We start from the raw sequence: 26,592 nt of genomic DNA, 5'->3' as shown, positions 1-26,592 counted from the left end.
TTGATACATGACCATAACTTTTATTCACGCCAATTAAACGTTTCTGGATCATTGTAAAAAAAAATACGGTAGAATTAGAAGAACTGAGTAACAGGTACATTCAGGAAGGAATTTTCATTACGGGAATCGTTATAGCGTAGAAATTCCATAAAAAACATTCATAAGTATACGAGAAACATACTAGTAGATACCTGTTCTGGATTTTAAAAACACCCTTATAGTGTTTGCTTACTGTATCTTTACGCACTTGAACTCAAGGCTAGTGTCTTGCTGCTAGACCTTCGGGCTTTCTTGCGATACGATAAGCGAAGTGAGGACTTGCCCTCGATTGCGATGTTCGGTCGTGTGTCGTATTGTATCGGAAGAACACCCGAGGTCTAGCAGCTAGACTAGTGGCCATAGTACTGAATATCCCCCACCCCAAACGCGCGCGCGCACACACACACACACACACACACACAGCCTACTTGGAGACTTTAGAACGTTACACTATTCTGCTAGGGAACGCAGCGAAATATAAAAGAAATGTCAGGATAGCGGAATAGTGCTAGCGATAGCTGTTCTCACGTCTACAGGTAGGCTACCCCCCCCCCCCCCCCCAACAAGTTTACTTTAGCCTACATTTTTAAAAACACTTCATGTTAGTAGGATTAATATCGTTGGCTTGCACGGACCACAATTAATTCTGCAAAGAGGAGAATATATGATCCCTTGGACGATGGAATAAAATAACGTTAAATGTCAATGTGAATGTTCAGTGAAATATGCAAATAATACCAGTATAGTAGTTCTGGTAAATCCAAAACGAAATCGGAAAGTAAATCGGTCTGTTCTTCAATCATCGTTATATGTTATCAAACTACAAGACTACCAAAACTTTTCAGTATTTGTACGGATATACTGCAGTGTTTGGTCTTCAAACTAAACAATTGTTTCATATATAAATAGCCATAAATTTATCAATGGTAGTAACCAGTATGTAAAGTATGATCTCAAAATAATATAAACGAACTATAAAATATTAGCAAACTTCTTGACTTGAACATTGTCATAGCAATTACCTGTGTGTAGTGACCAATCGTTCCAACACGACACATTACAATAATACAGATTACACTCACAAACACGTTCATCTATCGTTATCGACATTCTTTTAATAGTTGGCAAGTGAAGGCCTTTCCTCGTATGTGTTCCATTTGTTACATGTTGTTGATAAAACACACGTCAGAATTCGACCAGACCGATTAGAAATGAGTTCTTGGCAGCCAAAGAATCTGTTCTTACGTAAATCTGGTTTTTAATATGGCACAACTATGAGAATTTACATGTCACTTGATTCAGATATAATGAGCGTTGAAACATACCGATAGTATTACTGGTAGAATGTATCGAATTTTTTACAGTAGTCACATTACTGAGTGATCGAGTATAAAACATAATATAATCAATTTGACAAGTGTGTCTATAGTAACAGGCCGGTATTCTATAAGGACTTTTTAAAAAATATATTTAAAAATGTAGATATCAAACATTACTTGTATTATAGTATATTTAGTGTTTTCATTAAATCCGATGATTTTGCTCAGTTTATATACATATTTTAAGGCAGTGCGTCCTTCATCTCGATCTCAGTACACAACCTGTACAAAACCAATCTAGTTCCTGACGAGTCACGACCGTCGTGTTCCGATTCACACTACGTTATCTTCACATATTATGTATGTAATGTGTGAAGATAACAGTGTAAAATCGGAACACGGTCGTCAGGAACTAGACTACGATAAAATATGTTTATATTATATTTATGAATATAGTAATAGTTACGCGTGTCCGACCGAGTGGTCTGTAGGTTGCATGGTATTGTCCATAAGATGGGCTATACTTGTCTCTCGGCAATACGATTACTTTAGTACACGAATGCATTCCTTCAGGAAGATCACATTGTACAAGTTAAAGTTAGTCTTCGACTTGGCTCAAGTTTTCCAAAACTTGAAAACCGTTAGATTCGGCAAGAATTCTGCACTGAATGGCGTAGTTTCTGCCTTGATTATTGTCCCAGTGGCACAAGTCGTTGACTTGGTAAGATACAGCAAATTGTAGTGTGTCGCCTGCTACAAAGTTTGATGGAGCTGTAATTTGAAAAGTGAAGCGATCCGTTTGTCCATCACTCGACCCGTCCACATAGAAGGCGGGAAGGTCGTAGTAGCGTTTCCAATCGTTTGTAGTAAAGCGCACTTTGACATTTTTGAGAAGTCCAATGTTGGCGACACGAATAGACCCTTGTATGGTTAGACCCTTGCCTATCTCGACATTTTCTAGGCATACTTTCTGTGCGTGAACGGTGTCAATAAAGTCTGGTAGTGCACCGGGTTGGTCAAAACATGGATACAGTGACAATTCACCCCTTGTTATTGGGGAGGGTACATGACACATTTTCTCTTCCTTCAGTGAAAAGGAATGGAAATAGAGTCTGTGATTATCCACATCACCGACGTCGTCTTCGCCGTCGTGTCTGATAAAATGAGAAGTAGTCTCCACTAAATTTAACCCAATTGAGTCTGCAAACCGAACCTGTTTCCGTGGGGAGGATGGGGTATCCGACGATTTCAAACAACTACCCAAGGACCTCCGCCGTATTCGAGCTTTTAGGAGGGGTTCTTGTAATTTGAATCCGTCACTGTGAGATCTGTATGTTTTTGGCAGTCTACGTACAGAGTTCTCCGACCGACTGTGAGAGATGGGAACGATCTGACTCGTATGGTGAAATACATCATCATCGTCACCATCACCATCACCATCACCATCATAACGGCTGTACGCAGCTTTGACATTCGCCTTTCTCTGAGAGAGATGTGTTTCTACGTCAAAACTTCGCAAAAGAGCGTTGATTTGTGAGGTGTTACTTGATTCGGTCATGTCCTGTAACCTGTTGCAGTTGAAATCGAATTTTTTGACCAATGTAAACATGTTGTGAAGCTCCTCTCTATTCCATCCGAAATCACTTGATTCATCCATTTGATGGAAATGCCACACATCTCCCATTGTCCACCAGTTGATGCTCAGAGAACGTTACGAGGATAAATCACATGTAAAACCAAGTTTTTGGATCGCTATATACTTCTTCAGGCTCCTACCCCACACACTGTCAGAGGTGAACTAACCAGGCACGGTGTCGACGTCCTGTGACGTACATAGCTTGCACTCTGAGGACGAGTCTAATATTGAACGAAAAGGCGCAAATAGTAAGGCGAAATGTGTACATGACATTTAGCAGCAGTTTAGAATGCAATATCAACCACATTGTTATAAATGTTGAAATCACAAACACATACTGAGAATCTAAATTATCATATTCCCGAAAAGGGTGTTTCTTACAACTTGCAAGTAGCAACTGAACCTACTCCGACAGCAACCTTCATATCAAACATCCCTAGAAATAAAATAGTTGACTCCAAATCCCTGTCGGCTTTACCAGCCTACGTTGGTTGTCCCACGTCGGACTGATCACTAGACTGATCATAGCTATTGTATTTGCATCTAGATGTCTTTTTAAAAAATACACTATGTTGTAAATTGTGTTGTTCTTTTTTCTAATCATAATCAGAGACAATATGAAAATTGTAAATATTTGTTCTGAGGTAATGTAAAGGGTTGTGTAAAAAATACGGCAAAGAAATTCGAAGGGGAGTAATGTTTCAAGATTACATCACAGACAACACTACACTAGAAAATGTTACTTGACCCTAGAAGGTCACTTCTTTAGATGTCAGTGTTTGCGCTCCTTTGTACCGATACTAGCAGAAAGGCGCGTTATCTAGTCATATTTCCACATCAAAAGGTATCGATGTGTCCAGTGTAGTGAAGTTGAGAAACACGACCGTGATCATAGTACTTGTATTTCCAAAACGGGGAGAGAAAAAGACGTGCGCTTGAGGCTATAGTTTTTTCTTGGGTATATGCCGAACATAGACACTGGAGTCCACTCACTTTATAACCTTCAATGATTGGTCAAAAGCATATTATACTGCAAACTTTGACTCCGCCCAACTTAGAATATACATCAGTCACATAACGTTTTGGAACAATGATAAAAAAACACCATCGAAAATTAATTAATACTCAATCTGATAGACCCGATTTGCGGAACATCAAATCATTGAATGTGGAAATATCTCGTACTGTGAGATATTGAATTTCATTTCTTTCATCACGAGATAAAATGGATTCGAAATATCTGAGCTTCGTGTGCACAGCTGTGTAGAATGTTTGAATGGTGTTGTCTATATACTTCGATAAAGTTGTGTTGTTTAGTCTGATAGTCGCCACAGCACTGAAACAATTTTTTTCGGTCCCAAAATTATAGCGGGGTAAAGGAGAAAAGAAATGAACCTATCATTTTCCGACGATGATCGACTCTTGCAATGTTCAAAGTTTTGTTTTGGACATAATTAGAAGAGTTATACTACGAACAGCGCCCCCTTACATTGTATTATGTCAAAATGGCGTCGCCCTTGGTGAGACGATCGGTCATCGGTCTGCTACATAAATCGACGGTATTGTCAGTTTCTAGAAGGAATTTAACGTCACAAGAAATATGGCAGAAATTTTTACGGGTGGTAAGTAATAATTTCTGAATTGAGCCATTTTTTTCGCCATCTCCAATATTTGCGAAAACGGTTCATAGCTATCGATGCAATGGTCAAGCTTGCAAGTAGGTTACTTCCATGATACATATCGTACCTTAGCTAGCCTTTATAATAGTACTTTTTTATTACTATCTAGCGAAATGATGAATGGTATCTTTGTGAATGGTAGTATATCAGACTTTCTACGAATGACAGTTGGCAAGCCGCATTTTGTAATAGAATTAATCCTTGATGAAATCCAAGAACAAGCACTTCTTCAGGATATTTCCTCACGTCTTCGTTTTCGAGGCTTCCTTCGTCACCCGAGGGCGCACAACGACACTACTCGCCAGAGACGTTGTAAAGGATTCTTTCGTGAAACTGTACTATATAATACGGTTACTTTGATCATAGTAGTATACAACTATTCTATAAAACACAAAGTGACTTGCAAGTTCTTATCCAACCATTCGTATTCATTGGCCTACCTATTTCTGCTTCCAAAAATGCCAGGTTTGTTTCTCTCACTATAGGTGAGTGCACTGAATACTGTATCGGACTTAGAAAAACAAAAACACACAAACAAAAAAAGGCCCACGAAAGTTTGAATGATTAAGTACAATAACAACATTGGTTTATATCCTGTATTGTATTTGTAATCTTTTTTAATATCGATTTCATGTACAGGGTGCTAGTGCAAGGCAGAGTGTGGCAAAGACACGACTTGGGAAGTTTTTATTTCCAGCATCTCCATTGGTATATCTTTCTTTCAGAAGTCTCAGTTTTTGGGGAAGTAGCAGTCCACAGGAGTCAGGTATGAACTGCACCTCATCAAAACAAATTTAGAAAGAACACAAATGTTTAACCACAATTAAAATTTACATACAAACATATCTATTTTGAAACATAAACCAAGTTCACATACAACCATGTCAACTGTGAAAGAAAAATAACATGTAAGTTTAATGTACATACAAATTTTGAAATATAAATAAAGTTCACATATTCTCATTAACTTAAATAAGATTATCAGGTAAGTTTTGTTCTTCTTTATGACCTGTTCTGTCTTCAGATGATAAAAAAAACTTATTTCTTCATAATGTTAATGAATCTCTTATATTGTGGATGTTCATTTGCAATGTACTAGGATGGCTAGTTCCTCATATGTGGCAAGATTCTTGTTATATTTACCATTTACCATTGATACTAATGTGTTGATGTAAATAGCAAATATCTTCTCCAGTCCAAACCTCACAGGACTGATGGTGTTGTCCAGAAGAGAATGAATGAATGAATGAACGTACATACGTACGTACGTACGTAAGTACGTACGTACGAACGAACGGACGGACAAACAAATGAATGAACAAACGAACGAACGAACAAACAAACAAACAAACAAACAAACAAATGAATACATGGCTCCATCTATAAAACAAAGAGGGCCAAGGACAATGAGCGATAGTTTGTGTATGTGCTCTGTTGTTTGTGATACCATTACTCTCATTTTTTTTACCATGTTGTGTTCAAGAGATAATTATTACATGTCATACCAAATACATGTGTATATTTTATAAGCTTGTACATTTTATTTCACACCTATCTTTTAGCTTAGCTGTCAGTGAAAGCTGCACAGAGCTTAAGGGTTAGGTTGATTCTCCATCGTCGGTCATCCGTCCATCAACTTTTCTACTTTCATCTTCTCTAAAACTGCACGGTCAATTGACTTAAAATTTGCTGTGTAGGTGTCATTTGATGAGCAGATATAAGTTTGTTCAAGACAAGTTGATTGGATTAGTAATAAGCAAATTAGGGGTAAAAATAAGAAATTTTGTAAAATGATTTTAAAATCTCCCCCAGGACAAAATCTGTGATATACAAGTTGTATACCCATGTCAAAACTTAGGTTTGTCATTTTGTAAACCTGTACTAACAAGACCATACCCCTGGCAAGTTTCTACAGCCAAGCAATGGTGTATATTGCAGATATAACACAATAGGATAGGTAGATACACAAATACAAAGTAAAACAAATATATGTGTAAATATGCCTAGGTATTTGTTCAAGCCAAGGATACATACACTTCTGTTTTTTTGGTCATATTTGTATGTGGGTATTTTTTCTTTAAATGGTCATATTGTGATTTAGTAACATGCACTACCACAGGGCTGAATTGGTGTACCACTTTTACTTCATATGTTATAAACCACTAACCACTTTATTACTTTGCTGAAACAAAACTGCATAGTGGAAGAGTTGAACAGCATAACCACTTCTACACGTTGCAAAAAACAACAACAAAACAAACAACAACAATGGAGCTATTCTCTCCGATAAGTCACTTGTTTGTTTACAGTAACGTGTACTTGTATATGATTTACATGTAATGGTAGATTGTGTCTCATTTTATCCCCAATAAAACCCAATGTTCTGTACTACCAAGACTAGGTATTGTGAGCTGAATACATATTCAGTGAGGTCTAACATCTTGACCATATAGAACAGATTAGTGATTGATTGATTGATTGATTGATTGATTGATTGATTGATTGATTGATTGATTGATTGATTGATTGATTGATTGATTCATTGAACCAAATAAAAAGTAAAGCATTAATTGAATGTGTTATAATTCATGATATAGTTTGATTGGCTGACTGATTGGGTGGTTGGTTGATAGATAGGATATATATATATATTCATTCATTCATTCACTTATACATACATACATACATACATACATACATACATACATACATACATACATACATACATACATACATACATACATACATACATACATACACACACACACACACACATACATACATACATACATACATATATACATACATACATACATACATTTATTCATTCATTCATTCATTCATTTATTCATTCATTTAATCAAATACAGTGTATATGATCAATTAATTGTGTTTTTATTCATTATATTGATAGTGATGTAACAGTATGAAAACTATGTATATGTATGTTAATATGTTATTGTAATATAGGTTTTGTGTAATTGCCAACTTATTTGTCTGGTTTCTGTGTATTATGACCAATTCTCTAATATCTACAGCATGAATAGTTTTCTGTACGAACCTGCATTCAAAACTTGTTGAATCAAAGAAAAGTGTGTAGTTTTTACTCGGTAAACTCCAAACAACTCGTATTTTGCTAGAAATAACAAAGTGTTATTTTATATATAGCGACTACTCTGGCTAGAGTTCATTTCACCCAAATTTACAGGTGCCACGTACACGTATCACCGACGCCCTTTTATACTACGCCAGCTGTGATGTGTGTCATCGTGTTGCTCATCAGTCGTACATTTCATAGGGCGAACAATTTCCGAGTTTTCGCTGTCATCGATCAATAAATGATATCAAAATATTACTTTCATTTTATATTATTAGAAATAATTATTATTGTTTCCGATCTTCACATGTGTTAGAATCTCCGAGTTACATGTAAGCTAAAAATTATGCCCGCTTTTTATGTGTAACCTCAAACCACTGAATAGATTTAGTGGTATGAGGTGTAACTGACGAGCGTCGATGATTTTTTTTTTGTCAGCTGACGTACTAACGTACGTATTAAGTAATATTTAGTCCGTATTCGAGTCGTAAAATAGTTTATTATTTCGATTTGTTGACAATTTATTTATACCAAAGGTTATGGAAATGTTCTAGTCACTAACATGTTCTTAATGGGTAGTTAAGAACCCCATAAATGAATACTTGATCATTTCTCACGCGTCCGTATTGACGAACCCACGGACTCAAAAGTACTGACTGAATCTGTGTGGGCGCTGTCACCGCACTGTACGCATAGCTGTAAATATTAGCCATGGCCGCTGCAGACACCACGGAAACTTTACCAGAGGAGACGTTGTCAGGTTTGAATTTATGAAATATAATTGATGATAATTCCCAAACTATGTACAGAACTTACAAATATTGTTCAGACGTCCCGATGACATGAACAGAAGCAGTGAATGTTATTCAAGTCGTCCACTTGTTACAATGCCCTAGTTACGATGTTTTGAACTTTCCCCTTTCGAAAGCCGACCTTCCATTCTATGAATGATTCATGTGTTGGCATGCGTAAACTTGTTACACTGCTTTAGTTTCATGATTTGGTTATAAGTGTGTTTTTATAAAGTTACATGTAATGACACAATTCAATTCAATTCTTTATTTACTTTGAGCAATTTCTGCTCATCAGTTACAGAACTAGAAAAAAAAACCACCTCCCAAAAAACGTCACAAAGGAAACGCGATGGAGAATGTACTAATACAAATTACGTTGATATAAGAACAGAACGTAGGATCCCTGTTTGTTTTAAATATCTACCTAAATTACAAAGATGCTTTACATTTTCCATGGCATAGTAGTTGTACAAGTTTAAAGGCGGATGTTTTTTTCCAATAATATGGCTTAATAAAACGGACTCGTACTAGTAATTCTCTATATAATGGCATTTTTGTAGTAAATTGAAATTCGTCCGCTACATCATTTTTACAGTGTGGACGATATCTTGTACAATATCTCATATCTCGACACAATATACCTGCCGGCGAACATTTCTATTCACTACTGACCTGTAACGTTTTTGAAGTGCGAAGTGTTGAATTGAGTCAATAGGAAAGCAAATGAAACAAGTTTTGATATGTTCAAAATTTTGACATAAAGGATGTATTTCTCTCCATTTTCCAATTTGTTTTGTCAAGTGTGATTTTGTATTTTTCCAAGTCAACAATTTCAGTTTTGTTTCAAATAGTCAATTTTCCAAAGAGGTACATGTCATTGTGTTATATTTGATTTGATTTTATAGATATGCTGTTGGTAATGATAACACACAGTTCTAAACTTAGTAGTAAAAATTATATGGACTGCACAAATGTAGTTAAATCAATAGATTATGTGCATGGATTATATTTGTGTGGTTTTTGTGCCAGATCTAAGTATAAGATTCTTGTGTGATGAAATTAAACAAACTGAATAATTCAGTCTTTCAACGGAGCATTAGATGACAGATGTTGATGTCCATAGACTCCATCAAGGTCTGTGATTAGACATACAACACATTGACAAAGAGATTAACCTTGGACTATGCTAATTTTGTAGCATTTGTTGACCCCTATGTAGTTGACCCAAGATTATGCTAATTTAGTAACCCCTGACAGTCACCCCACAATACATGATATATGGATGGTGTGGCTTTTGCTAATTCTGTGTGTTTCTCATTGTAATACTTTAAAAATAATGAGTCTGTTGGTTAAAAATTGAAAAAAGTGTATATAAGTGTATATGTACATGTTATACTTTCATTTCACTTTAACAGTCTGAATGACTTAGAAATCACAAATAATTAAAGTCAGTCAGAAACTTTGAACCATTCGTTTTATTAAAGGTCCCAGCGTTCTTCAATATTTGATAATTTTCACTAAAATACTTGCTTGTGGGGTCACCATGTTACAATCAATGATGTTGTGATTTTTGTATATCAATATGGCAATACATTGTATGATTACGATATTTAGGCCATGTTGGTGATATGCTGGAAACACATTTAATCCACTGTTATGCATACAGGCCCATTTCAAGTGTCTGTCCAGTTATTACCAGATACATGTAGGAACTTTCTTCTGGTATAATAAGTTTTGACCTTGACCCCAACCTTTGGGGTCAAATGCAAGTACCAGAATCAGATCCACACAATGTACATAATTGTGCTGTATATGCTTTCTCCAGAGAAGCTTCAGAATCAGAATTAGATCCTCACCATTTACACAATTATGTTGTTAATTTTATCTCCCGGAGAAAGCATCTGAACCAGAATCAGATCCCCACTACATACATAATTGTGTTGTTTATTCTAGCTCTGGAGAAAGCATCTGAACCAGAATCAGAAATTCAGATCCTCACTACATACATAATTGTGTTGTTTATTCTAGCTCCGGAGAAAGCACCGGAACCAGAATCAGATCCCCACTACATACATAATTGTGTTGTTTATTCTAGCTCCAGAGAAAGCATCTGAACCAGAATCAGATCCCCACTACATACATAATTGTGTTGTTTATTCTAGCTCCAGAGAAAGCATCTGAACCAGAATCAGATCCTCACTACATACATAATTGTTTATTTTATTCTAGCTCCAGAGAAAGCACCAGAACCAGAATCAGATCCTCACTACATACATAATTGTGTTGTTTATTCTAGCTCCAGAGAAAGCATCTGAACCAGAATCAGATCCTCACTACATACATAAGTATGTTGTTTATTCTAGCTCCAGAGAAAGCATCTGAACCAGAATCAGATCCTCACTACATACATAATTATGTTGTTTATTCTAGCTCCAGAGAAAGCACCGAAACCAGAATCAGATCCTCAGAAGACATTGATAGAGGAAGCTGATCAATTATTTGACGCTGATCGTATCAAAGAATTATACGAGTTACTATTACAACATAAAGATGTGAAAAATGATGAGATACTATGGAGACTAGCTAGGGCTGCCAGGAATTTATCACAGTTGTCATCTACACCAGCCAATGTCAAAAAAACACTGACTTATGAAGCTGTAGAGTATGCAAAACAAGCACTGGATATCAATTCTGATAACTTTGCCTGTCATAAGGTTAGTATTAGTTAGTAATGGGTAGAAGTAGTTAATAATGGTTAGTAATAGTAATGGGTAGTAGTAGTTAGTAATGATTGGTAGTAGTTAGTGGTAGTCAGTAATTATTAGTAGTTAGCAATGGTTACTATTGGTTAAAGTTGATAATGGTGGAATTGTTGTAAATCTTTGTTTAGAAAACAGTGATATATAAAGATATAGAGTGTGCAAAACATAGTCAAGACTTGTTCCTGATACATTTATAAAAAATTACACAAAAGCCACGGTATACTTTACAAAACTAAAAAAAAATGAAATATGACATAAAATGATATTCTGTATGTATAACTTTTCAGTTACTAATTACTTTTATTTCTAAAGACAAATACAGTTACTTAATATATATATACACACACACACCTTACAAGATAAATATTTTGTAATAAAGCTAATAAATCTACATCATATATCTGTCTGTTCCAGTGGTATGCTATCTGTATTAGTGATGTAGGAGACTTTGAAGGGGTTAAACAGAAAATTTCCAATGCTTACATCATCCGAGATCATTTCTTGGTAAGTTTTCAACTCATTGCTTACAATATACAAGATCAGTTCATGGTAGATTCTCAACTCAATGTTATATTTCATGATATGAAATAATTTCTTGGTAAGTTTTCATCTCCATGATTACATCATCTGAGCTCATTTCATGGTAAGTTCTCAACTCTTCATATTATATACTTTGATGGTAAGTTCTCAACTCAAAGTTTACATTACGTAAGATAAGTGCTTGGTAAGTTCTCAACCTAAAATCTCCATTACTTACACTGTACAAGGTCACTTCTTGGTAAGTTCTTGATTTGAATTTTTTGCAATTTTGTTAAGATAGAAGCTATTTCTCCACTTTCTGTTGCTAGAACTTGAGATCTTGTTTGTCCAAATTTAATAGACATTGATGGTTGTATTATATACTATATCACACACTCACTCAGTCCTGTTCATAAGTTAATCTGGTGCTGTTCATAAAGTTAGACACATCCTCTTTCAATTCCATTTTCAGAAAGCCATTGAATTGAATGGTAAAGATGCAACTTCAATACATTTAATGGGGTTATGGTAAGTACTACACCTGGTTCCAGTCTTGCTGTAAAGTCAGTGACAATGCCTTTACTAATGCACACAGACAGACAGACAGACAGACATACACTCTGTGACACACCTTCACAAATATACACACAACACTCGCACCTTCACAAACACACACACGCATGTATGCATGCATGTACACATACACACACACACACACACACACACACACACACACACACACACACACACACACACACATACACAATCACACCTTCGTAAACACACATTCACATACACACTCACCTTCATTCACGCTCACACCAACAGCAACCATAAAGAGTGGAAAAGAAACTTTGCCAGTCAATGCAAGCAACTTACAATCCATTTGTCAAAATTGCCACAGAGGGCGCCCTTTTGAAAATTGAAATGGTGTACACCAGTCAATATGTGACATATTGTCGGTACAATATTGCTCTTAAAACGATTGTATTTTATTTCTACCGAAGAATGCATCAGATGATACATAGTTATTTGCATTCTACTTCTAGAGAATTTCTCTTTTTTTTTGAAAACCATCAACATTTTAGCAGCTGTTGTACAGCTATAATCCCTGTAGAATGCAATATAAAGCGGATTGGTTAACTTGTCATACTCCTTTGTCCAGAGGGCAGATTTACTCTAGTCCCTGACAGTCAGCTGGTATCAAATCATCTGGCCTGACAAAATCCCATCCCAGACAAATACTACTGTACATATCTAACTATGTCATACTATGTTAATATTTTTTATACTGATCTTACCAAAGTCAGCTGCTCAATTACATTCCAGTTTTATACTTTAAAACAACTTCCATGGCCAAACAGAGTAAAGTTTTGAAGAGAGTATACAGAATATTGAAATCATCAATTTATCTATATCTTTATTATAATATTATTATCAAAAGTATTTTTTGAAATATAGCAAAATATTTTTCACATAACATAAATTGAAAAGAAATTAATTGTTGTTGTTTTCACTGAGGTTTTTGGGGAGTTTGGTAACAGAGAGTAAAGTTGGTAAAATTTGCAAATATTTCCATACCTTGTGGCGTGGAACCCAAATACCAGAGAAGGGTAATTGTGTTTCTTTTCATTGTTAGACTTTTTACCTTGTTGTGGTACAGAGGTAAACATATACATACATGTATACAAGGAGGTAGATAAGAACTTGGAAAAAATATAAGCCTATCAGGCACTTTTCCTGACAGTACATTGATTGATTGATTGATTGATTGATTGAGTCTCATAAGAGATTGATTGTGAGAAAATGATACTCGTAGACAGACACAGACAGGAACAGAAACAGGGACAAAGACAGACTAACAGATGGACAGACACAGACTAGACAGACTGACAGACACACAAACATGAACACAGAGAGATAGACTAACAGATGGACAGACAGAAAGACTGACAGAGACACACATGAACACAGAGACAGACAGACTGACAGACAGACAGACAGACAGACAGACACACAGACAGACAAAATAATGTAGTGACTGCAGTCACTATACTGTTTGTCTTTCAATTTTTACACACTGATACAATTACATTTGATTTACATCCTGTACTTACTATAGTCTTTGTTCTGTACAAACTACACAACTCTGGCATATAGTTTTATGGTGTATTTAGCAACGGTCATACAGATTGTGATTGTGTATGTAGGTAGTAAATTGAGGGTCATACAGATTGTGTTTTACAGATTATATGAATATGACAACAGCTGCTGCTAGATGTTTAAAAAAAACACACATTAAAAAATAATACCAGTACAAAATATTACGACTGTACAACATTTTATTACATTAACATCTCTTTTGATATGGTAATCTCTGACTTCATGATCAGTTGACGATGTCAGCTGATTTAACTGGGTTCCATTTTTCCCACAATGTATTTAGGGGAGGAGAGTAAGTGAAAGCAAACATCTTTCATTGAAATCATGTCTTAGAAAACATGGAAAATGAGTATAGAATATTATGATTGCTTGCATGAGTGTACTCGCATACATAAGTATTTTCACTGCAGTGCAATACTGAAAATATTATCGCATAGTACCTGTATGCAAATGAGAACATGAAATTCCATGTACGTAAAATCACATGGATACAGTTGTATTATTTTTTTTTAAATACTGTTCTCGATAAACATATGACATAATTAAACAGAACCCAATGACATCTGAGTGCTAGTGTAAGTACTTGGGATGTATGCCTTTGTGTTTGTGGTATATTTTGTAGAATTGTAATATATGATACCTTTAGATGTTATTCCCCAATATTTTTCTTCATTCAGCAAAGGAAAATATGAGTGACCTAAGGGGCCTTTGTCACTATGAGTCACTATACGAGTAATGACAACCCTTAGGTCATGAGTATTTCCCAGCTGAATGAAGAACAATGTTTGAGAATAACATAGTTATACCAGCGCCAGTAATATCAAAGAAAAATTGGGCAAAGTAATTTTGAACGTTTTGACTCATATTTTGAACACAGCAGATACGCCAGTGACGTAGACATGCGTTGTCGCGACATAGAACGACCAGAGTATATATTCCATATTTTTTTCAATTTGGCTTGTGCATGGTATAATAGTATACCATGCACAAGCCTACTTATTGTCTTTGAACAGAAAATACGGATTATATACCTTGGTTATTCTATGTCATGACAACCAGTGTATACGTCACTGGGTTCTGTGGTGCTCAAAATATGAGTCAAACTGTCTCACGACTTGTAGTGACAAGGCCCCTTACGTCATTCATAGTTTCCTCGACGGAATGAAGAAAAATATTTGGGAATAATATGTAATGCTTTCTTGTGGGAAATCTCAAAATATTTATGAGAAATAGTTTTCCAATGAGTCAGTTTAAGTTGAATCTATCATTTAAACTGTTTGTTGGTTGTCGTTGCTGATATCTCTGCTATTCAAATGTCTGTGTCTTCTATATCTTCATCAGGTGTTCTGCATTTGCTGATATGCCATGGTACCAGAAAAAAATAGCTGCTGTGTTGTTTGCTACACCACCAGAATCAACTTATGATGAGGTAAGTGGACAACCAAATGTTGTTTTGTACACCACCAGAATTAACCTATGACAAGATAAGTAGACAGCCATATGTTGTTTGCTATACCAACCAAAATCAACCCATGATGAGGTAAGCTACACCAGTCATTTACAATACTGGTAGCCTTAGTTAAGTTTATGTTTCTCATGACCTAACTGACTCTATATTTCTTCAATCTAGCAAAATAGTATTTTAAAAACTGACACCCTGTATGGCAGGATTAGAAAAAACCACTGATGGTAAGATGGCATTTGTGAATGAAAATTATCCCTTATTGCTGAAATTTGGGACCTTTAATAAAACAAAGAGTTCATTGTTTACTTCTGATTTGAATTGTCACTTCTAGTCATCCAGACTGTTAATGTAGGATTATGAATTGAGTATCTGTAGATATAGCACTTTGAGACTTGATGGTGGTAGGTAGAACATTATCTCATTCTATATTCCTAACAATTCCATCTCATTATTATCTTTTCAGGCATTGTCATATTTTTCAAAAGCTGAAAATGGTAAATAGTTACATTTGTCTTTCTATTCTATTCTATTCTATTCCATTCTATTCTATTTCTATTGTATTGTATTCTATTCTATTCTATTCTATTCTATTCTATTCTATTTCTATTCTATTCTATTCTATTCTATTCTATTCTATTCTATTCTATTCTATTCTATTCTATTCTATTCTATTCTATTCTGTTCTATTTTATTCTATTCCATTCTATTCTATGCTATTCCATTCAGTTCTGTTTCATTCTGTTCCATTCTGCTTCATTCTATTCCTATAACTTTCAATATTTCCCAAATTATATTTGATAATGTCTTCACGGTAGATTACATATACATCGTCAGTTCAACCCAATAGGGTGGATCACAAATAATGTCATTTCAATTCAACAGGGTTGATCCTAAATTATGTCATTTCAGCCCAATTGGGTGGATCACAAATCACAAATGATGTCATTTCAGACCAATAGCCAATACATACACACTGTTTTCCCTTTCTACAGTGGATCCTAACTTCTATAGCATGAATCTACTGATGTTGGGTAAGACATATCTAAAAATGAACAACAAGAAACTGGCACTACTGTACTTGAGTAAGACATCAGAATATCAAATCAAGACAGAGGAAGACCAGAAGGTAATTTATTGCACAATATCACACCACCTATATCGACCTTTTGAGAGTGAAAAAGAAAAATGCACTCTGTAGTCTGTCCATTCAATTTGCCTACAAGTGTTCCCTCAATGACAGTGGATCATAGAACTGGCGCTTTACATATTGTGTCATATTGATGTGTTATATACTAAAATGTAGTAGTAAAGTCCTTTGTTAAGACAGATATTTCTCTATTACAACTCCCCCCCCCCTCATCATTTCATATACAACTAACTTGTCTCTACACAGTCTATCACCTACATGTTAACCCCTTACTCTCTATAAACCCCCCCCCCCCACTATTTTCTGTAGGTATGCTGAGCTTTCTGTTCTTTCTATCTCTAAAAGTCTTACATACATACATACATACATACACACGCACACACATACATACATACATAAACACGCACACACATACATACATACATACATACATACATACATACATACATACATACATACATACATACATACATACATACATACATACATACATACATACATACATACATACATACATACATACATACATACATGACAGTGTATAGATAAAGAAAGAAATGGATATGTAAATAAAGTCACTGTTTGGAAAGTTGTGAAAAATACAGAGAAAAACATACATAAATAATGTTATCAAAGCAGACAAACAAAACAGTAAAAAATACACAATTTATTAGATTATTAAAACAGTTCTCTGAATACCTGAAATAGAAGATTTAATACCACCTAGATGCATCTTAAAAATAATCATTGAATTTCTTGATCAACACAATGACTTCTGCTGCACACACTGCTATATATGCATTACTATTGGTATGTGTGAGAGAGCATTAGAGTTTACCATATTGTTCTGTTTTGACACTTTAGCATGAGATATTACAGGTACCAAGAATTATATAGTCTGTATATTATGAGCGTCTACAGTGTTGGAAAATATTATTTTTCTAAAACCAAGTAAATTGACACTTGTACTGATGTGGGTGTAAAGGTTTTCCATAGAGCTGGGACTATACATTATAAATGAATTTCTGTATAACCATGTTTGTGCCCTAGGTATGTACAGATGGTTGCTTGGAGTGACCTTTAGTGTTCCCATAGCAACTGTGCTCATGTCTTCAGTCATTATCAATCACATGATGACAAAACATACCAACGACAACCATTTAAACAGAGAAATACTTTAAGGCCAAAAACAAGAATGGTTTCTGGTCAGGACAGTTTGTCTAAAATAATGCAACGATGCGATGCTGGAAAACTTATGGCGATTCAGTGCTGATTATTTTGAAAATTCTCCCCTATCTCTTAGCCTGTCTACGGGTATTGCAACAGTGATAATGTATATACAGTAGTGTTTTATTTGTCAGAAGTTATCAGAACAAATATATATGTTTTGCTGCTGTTTATCATAACAGTTCACCCACACTTTGCCTGACTTTGATGAATTATCCTGTCTAAATCAGGCATTTAAAATTACTACAATATTTGGTGACACTGATTGAATAAATCAAATTAATGAGAGACAACACACATGTCTTTGATAAGATAGTGGATGGATACCTGTTGTTATGGTGAGTCATTTTGTGATCCATCACAGACAAGACAACATCTTTGTCTATTTTCATTTTAATATAAATCAGATAACGAATAATATAATATGTTATACCATGCATGAGCCAAGTTGAAAAAAAGGAATATATTTTCTTGTCATTCTATTTCTCGACAACTAGCATCTATGTCATGACAATGCGTGTCTATGTCACTGGTTTTGCTGTGTTCGAAATATGAGTCAAAACGTTCAAAATTGCCATTACTTTCCACGATTTTTCTTTGATATTACTGGCAGTGGTATAATTATGTTATTCTCCAATGTTTTTCTTCATTCAGCTGGAAAATACTTGTGTCCTAAAGGTTGTCGCTAAACGAGTAGGGACAAAGGCCCCTTAGGTCACTCGTATTTTCCTTGGCTGAACAAAGAAAAATATAGGGGAATAACATCTGATTATCACTTCAGTTATTAATGTTTGGATTTTACTAGCTGTCGCACACTACTATCCATCTGGCTTATTATGCAAACAATTTATGTTTACAGAGCTGTAGGATACAGTATAGGACTTATCAAAGTACTGTCGAACTACAGAATTACAACTGGCGACATATCTAATGGTTAATTACTGTCAAACGGCAAAATTGCCACATTATATATATAAAAGAACAAATTATAATTTGTAAAGTTATAAAACTGCAATTCGTGGTCAAATGGCAAAATTACCACTGGAAGCATTATAAGACTTCTGTATAATATCAAAAGGTAAAATTACTACTAGCAACCCGGCTGGCAACATTATATTGTCACATGGTAAATTACCACTGGCAACATTAATTAAAGGACTTCTAGATACAGTGAAAAAGAAAATGTGATCACTCAGGCTGGAAGTGGTAGAACTTTTAGGTACAGTCAAATGATAAAATTAATAATGCCAACATATACAACTAGCTCAGAAAAATTACTTCTTATAGCATTATTGAACTTAAAGCCACAGTCAAATTTACAACTGGCAACATAAAGAACTTCTAGGTTTAGTAACATGGCAAAATATATTCTCATACATCAAAATTTATTCTCATACATAAATCATCATTTTGGGTTGTCGGTGGCCGAGTGGTTAAACCACTTGCCTCTTACCACTGCGGTCGGGGTTTGAACCCCATTCAGGGTTTGATTAAATTTACCACGCTGTAAGTAAGAAGAGTGTTGTTCAGTTTGACTCTACCGAACAACGCAGGTTTTCCCCGGGTACTCCGGTTTCCTCCTGCATTAACACTGAACATTGAGGAGGGTCGCTTTCTATAGGTGTTAGTCACCTGTGTGACTCATCCTGACTTTATGTCAAAAGCTGAATAAATAAATAAATGTTTTTCTCAGATTCATAACTAGACCAAATAGTTCATCTACAATGCGATTAGTATTGACTTATAACAGATATCGGTTTAAAACAAAGATATTTAACAATTTTCACGCAACATTGAAAATGAACACAGGAATAGAAGTGAATGCTGCAATTATATTAATTGAAATTCATGTCATTTCTGCATTGCATCACAAAATTTATCATAGTCTATCTTAGATTTAATCGAAGTATCTCAGAACAAGTTAATGATTACATTTATTTCATCTCTGACATCCCATTTAGTGAATATACAGTTTTAGTAATAACATTATATTACCAGTCAGTGAACTCATTGTGCATAATATTTATATTCACCAGACAATAAAGTGAAATAAGTTTATTGAGAAAGCTTTTTTAAAGAGAAGGGATAACTTGTACATTACAAGACCATTTTATGCTTCTTCTTTGCCTTGTATACATAACATTTTATTGACTGTCCCTCATTATGTTTTAAGTTCTGTTTCATTTACTAAAGTGACATATAAGCCAAATTTGCTGGGAGGTTGTGTATTGTAATTTTTGTTTGTAGATTTGTCATATTTTACCTCATGTCACTAAAAAAACAATTCTACTGCTATGAATACTGTGTCTATAAATATGCTATGGTATATTAGAAATAGAATTAGAGCCGTTGAGAAAAGCTACAAAACTAATAACTATAACCTTTGAGAAAAGCTACAATACTAAAAATTATAGCCGTTGAGAAAAGCTACAATACTAAAATCAATTATCAGTGGTTACTGGAGGGATATTTTGCAAGAAATATTTCCGAGTAATTTTCATATTTGAGATATGTTGAAAGTAGTATGCAACTTTCCCAGCTCGAGATACTCTTCTAATCTGTAGCAAAAGTTTTGATGAGTTACTAGTATGTCTTGGTGAAAAATGAAGTTAAAGCTTTGAAGTTAGACTGAACATTAGCACAGATGAGCTTTCATTAGGCAAAAAAAAAATATCTGGTTCTGGTCAAGGTAAACTTTCTAAAGTGGTGCAACGACGTGAATTTTTTTTTTTCTAATTTTTTTTTTTTTTTTTTTAAATTAGTAAATACACATTTTTGGACACTTTACATACTCTGTTCTATCATATTCATGTCCTGAAAAACTTCCTTTTTCTTCGAAGCAGTTTAGGCTTTGTATTTAAGTAGTCTTGGCATGTAGGGTAGATTTCAGCTGCTTGTTCTCCTGATATCAGGAATAAATAAGGAACGGGAAAGCAAACATTATCGGAAAAAAAGGATCAACGCGAGGGTATTCAGGGCATGTGCGCGCTGACCAGAACCAGATATAAATATATTTTTTTGGCCTTATTTTAGTTAGACTTAGAATAGTTTTTATACATTGCTGTTAGAATACATTTGCAGAAGGGGAGAGAGGGGGGTTGAGGGTAGGGGATGTTGATATGGGGGTGGATGGAAACTTAGAATAGGTTAATTCATTACTTATAGTTGTTTAAATGTAAACACTTTACAAGAAAGTGATTATTTACAGTTCAGAATTTTTTCTGCAAAACTCAAATTCTGTGATTTGCTTAATTAGCTTAACTGCCTCTTGATCTGTTTTGTAATGAAAAAAAGAAAGAAATACTGTATTCAATATTGTTCTTTCTAGTGATGTTAAACGTCATGGCATTGATCAGACATTAAGAGGTTTTACTGTAGTGATTTGTAAACATCATTGCAAACTGATTTAATATAGTGCTTAAAATAGATGTTTTACTGTAGTAGTCATTGTAAAACAATGTGACTGTGGCAAACTGATTAAATGATTTTATATAGTGCCTATAATAGAGGGTTTAGTGTAGTCAGTCTTAAAGGTGCGCTAGCTGCAACTGAAATGTCTGTTGAGACTGTTTTGTAGATATAATGACTTACTCATGATATCATGCACCCTGAACACAATTGAATCTCTTATATTTATGTAGCTGTACACATAATATGGTGCAATAGATCCAATCAAACTCATTTTTGGGGGTCCGCACCCAAAAATCAGTGACCCATTGCTTGTGATTTCAACCTGTTACTTTACTGCTTATTTGTAAAATTGACCCCTAATCAACATGTATAAAGTCTAATTATTGGTATTGTAATAATATTCAATGAATCTAGATAAAAAAACAGTATTCCAGTTAGAGCCAGTAAACTGATTTAGCGTGGTGCCTTACAATAGATGTTTTACTGTAATTCATGGATGTTTATGGATTATAACTTCACCATCTGTTTTATTCATGTTTAATATTGAAAGATCACATTATCCTCTGTTGATGTTTTATGCTATATGGAGTTTGAATGGCTGACTGGACTGACACGTATACATCATCTTGTCATAGACAGGTTGTATTGTGACTGATAATCAATACACAAACTATAGAAAGATAATAAGATTCCAGTATTGCTAATCTATACTGTGTAAATACACAGCCACCAGATGTATATTTGTAGACTGTAGACAGAGAGATAGGCTGCTGTGGCAGGCTGCACGCAAGGGTTGGCATTGGCTGAGCTATTAGCATGTGTACCTCTGAACACCACAGTCTGAGTTCAAACCTGCCCAGCTAGCTCTGAACGGCTTTGATTGAAAATTAGCCAGTGATTCAGAAAGAGTCAGCAACATACATGATGATTGTTCAGAGAATACACAAGTCCAGTATTTTGTGGTAGGCTATGATTCTAAACCAACACTTAATTGTACGCATTTCCTGATTTACCAAAAAAAAACATTTCCAAAGTACTCATTTGTACTCAGACCCTGAGACATTCTTTTGAATATAGATTTAGAAATAGATTTGAAATGTTAAAATTTGAAAGTTGTAAATAAGGATACAAACAGGAGAGCCTTATGATGAAGAAACATTAAAATTTCTAAATCACGACAGTGTTTTTGCTAATGTGTTAAAACCCTGGTAAAATGACTGGGGAACTCAGGTTACAGTTTTATCTACTTACCACCCTTAAAAAAAAAGCTGCATGAATTCCTTGTATGTACAGGGGTTTGATGGCCTAGAGTCCAGTCATGTAGGGATTTCTGGCTCTCACCTCTCCCCTCCGCCTAACATTTCTCTAGTGGTCATGTATGCAAACCTAAAATTAGATAATAATTCCCCACGGTGATGTCCAATCTGGTAATCATGTTTACACTGTACATCATCAACCCTCCCAGTTGATTCTAATCATATGGTAATGACATTGATGTCATCTCACAGCTGGAAAATTAAAAACCAAATAAGACTTTGCACTGACTTTGTGGCCAAAACGTCATTAATTAATGTAAAAAAAAATAACCATTAAGGATATGCTAGGTGTAGGGGTGAGGCAAGAGTTAAAAATGTCCACACAACTGGACTCTAGAGTAGGAATTTGACATGTATGATAAATTTAATAATTTCTGTATGTGATTTGACATGATTTAAAATTAAACCATATTGGCCTTCCTGACATTCTTTACTTTAAAATTTAATGTTTGACATTTGGTCATACACCCACGTACATCTACCGTGAAGTGATAGAACATTCTGTTTTGGATGGGTACACATATTTCTATGTCAGGTTACAACTTAAGACGAGAAATATGTTTCATATCACTTACACTTAACATGCATAAATAAACATACATTTTTAGAGATGCATACAATGTACATAGTACATTCATACATACATACATACATACACACACACACACACACACACACACACACACACACACACACACACACACACACACACACACACACACACACACACACACACACAGTCATGCATTCAGATGCAGAACCAGAAATAGAATATCTTAGCTGGAATATGTAGTCTATTGTAAGTTATATGTATTCTATATACACCTATTTCTTTTATGTTGTTAATATGGGTTCCTATCTATAAAAAAAAATGTTATTTAGTAACCATAAAAATACAAATATACAAATGATTATGGTGATATATGTATTCCACTGTACTTCTAACAAACAAAAAAAGTGTGTTTTTACTGTACAATTTTATATTCAACATTGCCACACAACTGTAAGTGTTCCTTTACAACCAGATTAATAATCCTAGTCATGTGGTTGATTGCAGGCCAAGAAAGAGGCAGATGATCTATTGAAGAAGTTGTGAAGAGACTTGTAAAGATGGCATCTTCAGCTTGGGATTGAAGAAACTTGAAGCATTGTGTGTGTCTTCATCTGGGTATTGAAATTCACCCAAGGAACTTTAACAAATGAACTTTATTGATTCCAAATAATTCAAAGTCGAGTATTTTCTCTCAACTAAGATACTGTATTATGACATGAATGATAATACAACAACTCAAGTATGTGGACATGTATGTAAAGATGTACCATTGTTACAGCATGATGTCAAAATTTGTAGTCCTTTCAATGTACTGTTTATCAGAATATTTTTACCCACTCAGGTGTTGGCAAGGGACCATACATTATTTGCCATAAGATGACGTTTTAAGATGTTAGATTTAAATACAGTAGTCTTATATCAGAGAATAAGATTACCTCTATACTATTGAGGTCATTGCAATGATCAGTCATTACTGGTAATTCCTCTGATCAGAAACACCTGTTTAGAGAACATTGCTAACATTGAATCACAAGTCAACATTTCCTGCTTTACCAAGACAGAGATTGGTAAATTGAACTTGATAATATCAAATTTGTTATAATAATGCAACTTTTCAGAAAACTTGCAAGTGAAAAGAAACATATTAAAATAGTTACCATTTATTTGCAGGGAGATTTTTGTGACCTACACCCCCAAAGGGAGTTCTTTATCAATGCAATAGTGAAGTGTGTACTCTATCTTTCTTTTGGTAGTATTATTTACTACAGTGCTGTTATGGTTCTGGATAATTATTTAAAATTGAGAAGTTCAGTAAATCAATCAAATTTAAAATTTGGAAAAATTGTGAAATTATAGAAATGTTATTTCCTTTTGTATGAATTGTAAAAGCTTTGTGTGATTGCTAATAATGAGGATATGACATTCTCGCAAACCAGAGCTGTTATTTCTTCTGCTACACTTTGAAATAACCTGTTCTTACAGCAAGTTTCGACAGTGTCGTAAAAGAGCCCATGGTTTGCGACAATGGGATATGAAGAAGAACATGAACAAAGCAAAGCTAATGACGTTCATTGTGTTTAGAGATACTGTTACATATGTTGTGAAATGGCTTGTGGCAAAGTGCATAGTGATGTCAAGTGTGCAAAAGTTTATACATTATACTGATGACTGGAGAAGAAAACATTTTCAAAAATAAGTGGGCTTCAGTCATTATCACACAAACAGAATGGAAAACTTTGACAATGCAATAAAACACTTCAAAAAAATAAATCTTTTTGTTAGGATGATAGTGGATGTATGTATGTATGTATGTATGTATGTATGTATGTGTGTGTGTGTATGTATGTATGTATGTGTGTATGTATGTATGTATATGTATGTGTGTGTGTATGTATGTATGTATGTATGTGTGTATGTATGTATGTATGTATGTATGTGTATGTATGTATGTGTATATGTATGTGTGTGTATGCATGTATGTATGTATGTATGTGTGTGTATGTATATGTATGTGTGTATGGATGTATGTGTGTATGTATGTATGTGTGTGTGTGCATGTATGTATGTATGTATGTATGTGTGTATTTGTATACATTGTGTATGTTCATAATGAATAACACACACATACATACATACATACATACATACATACATACATACATACATACAGTATTAAAACTTGTAGTAGCCCTACCTTAAAGAAGTGTATGAAATAGATCCTGCAACGGTTTGGATGAGTGATGAATAACTTGCATGTTTAAAGGCTAATTAGCATAAATTGTGGAAGTTTGTGCTATCCTTCTGCACACACACATCGACTAAAGCTTAGGAAATATAACAGGCTCGTTGGTGAGTAGGAAACTGTTGCCAGACATCTCGTCCCAAAATGAACTCGTCCCAAACGAACTCGTCCCATCGCCATCTCGTCCCACGACTAAGTCGTCCCAAAACGCTAAGCGTTCAGAACACAAAATACAAACGTGAAATGACGCAACTTAGGCAGATTCTGTCGAGAAGGCAACACGACCTTTCATATGTCGAAAGTTTTGCAATCATACAAACAATTACTTTATAGTTATGTTTCCGAACTTTTATATGAAAAATACGATGACAGAAATTTTGACGTACGATCTATGACTCCACTAGTCCTGTTTGCATACGTGTTATTACTTGTGATGTACGGTTCTGTGGGCTTCAGGCCCACTGGTTGAAGATTTTACATTGATTTTTTTTTCTTTTAAAGTAATACCTTTTGTAATATTCTGTTTGTATTTGTCTGGTATGTAAACATTATGCTGTCTTGTATATTTTTGTTCTTCTCTGGACCATGGGTCTGTAATAAAGTTTTAAATAAATAAATAAATAAAATACGGAGTTTAATGGTCATCCCTTTGATCTTCAAGACAGCGTAGACCCGTGCACCGTCGGCAAGCAGGACTGTGACGCTACATGCGTTATGCCTATTTGCAGTTAATTATGAACCACACAGGAATTCTTTCAATGGGACGAGTGGCAGTGGGACGAGTTGGCCCGGGAACAACTTTATTGGGACGAGTTAGTTTGGGGGCGAGTTGGTTTTGGGACGAAATGACCGCCCACCGTAGGAAACTAATCTTTGTAATGTGATATTTGCATACTGAGAATCTAATTTGCATAAACTAACCCACTTTACATGGTACATGTATATCTATCTCACAAGCAAACAGTAATCGTACATTACCAAATGCTAGCTCATATGGACTGATATCTCTATTTTCTCTTTTTTCCATAATAAACCATCTGTTAAACAGTCAATAAGGATTTGATTAAGGAAAATAGGTATTAAAATGTATCACACTTTTTGATGATGCCGAATTAGGTATTGAGTTTAACAACCGGTGTTAAACTAGGAACATGTTGGTTACAAGTAAATATGTACGACTGTATGTACATGTACACAATTCATGTGATTCGAAAAGAAACGAA

At 34.8% G+C, this 26,592-nt stretch overlaps 2 protein-coding genes across 2 annotated transcripts; one reads left to right on the top strand and one right to left on the bottom strand.

Annotated features, from left to right (window-relative positions):
* Positions 1–1,142: 1,142 nt before the first annotated feature.
* On the bottom strand, positions 1,143–3,136 carry LOC144437744 (protein phosphatase 1 regulatory subunit 3C-like). Its single transcript, XM_078126755.1, has one exon. The coding sequence runs from the start codon at positions 3,040–3,042 to the stop codon at positions 1,957–1,959; it is 1,086 nt and encodes a 361-aa protein (XP_077982881.1). The 5' UTR covers positions 3,043–3,136; the 3' UTR covers positions 1,143–1,956.
* Positions 3,137–4,499: 1,363 nt separating this feature from the next.
* Positions 4,500–24,886, top strand: LOC144437884 (regulator of microtubule dynamics protein 1-like). The gene is made up of 9 exons (XM_078126915.1): positions 4,500–4,616; positions 5,313–5,439; positions 10,995–11,278; positions 11,741–11,830; positions 12,318–12,373; positions 15,350–15,437; positions 15,937–15,967; positions 16,466–16,599; positions 23,632–24,886. Exons 1-9 carry the CDS (start codon positions 4,500–4,502, stop codon positions 23,668–23,670), a joined length of 966 nt encoding a protein of 321 aa, XP_077983041.1. The 3' UTR covers positions 23,671–24,886.
* Positions 24,887–26,592: the final 1,706 nt, after the last annotated feature.

This window comes from Glandiceps talaboti, chromosome 7, assembly GCF_964340395.1.
Source record: "Glandiceps talaboti chromosome 7, keGlaTala1.1, whole genome shotgun sequence".
Classification (NCBI taxonomy): Eukaryota; Metazoa; Hemichordata; class Enteropneusta; family Spengelidae; genus Glandiceps; species Glandiceps talaboti.
The sequence above is the reverse complement of the archived record's forward strand: the minus strand, read 5'-3'. Positions and strand labels throughout refer to the sequence as shown.

Coding starts and splice junctions, on each gene's coding strand:
- LOC144437744 (XM_078126755.1), bottom strand. CDS start 3,042: ATGGGAGATGTGTGGCATTTCCATCAAATGGATGAATCAAGTGATTTC.
- LOC144437884 (XM_078126915.1), top strand. CDS start 4,500: ATGGCGTCGCCCTTGGTGAGACGATCGGTCATCGGTCTGCTACATAAA. Junction 5,440..10,994: donor TAGCAGTCCACAGGAGTCAG/GTATGAACTGCA, acceptor TGTTTATTCTAG/CTCCAGAGAAAGCACCGAAA. Junction 11,279..11,740: donor ATAACTTTGCCTGTCATAAG/GTTAGTATTAGT, acceptor TGTCTGTTCCAG/TGGTATGCTATCTGTATTAG.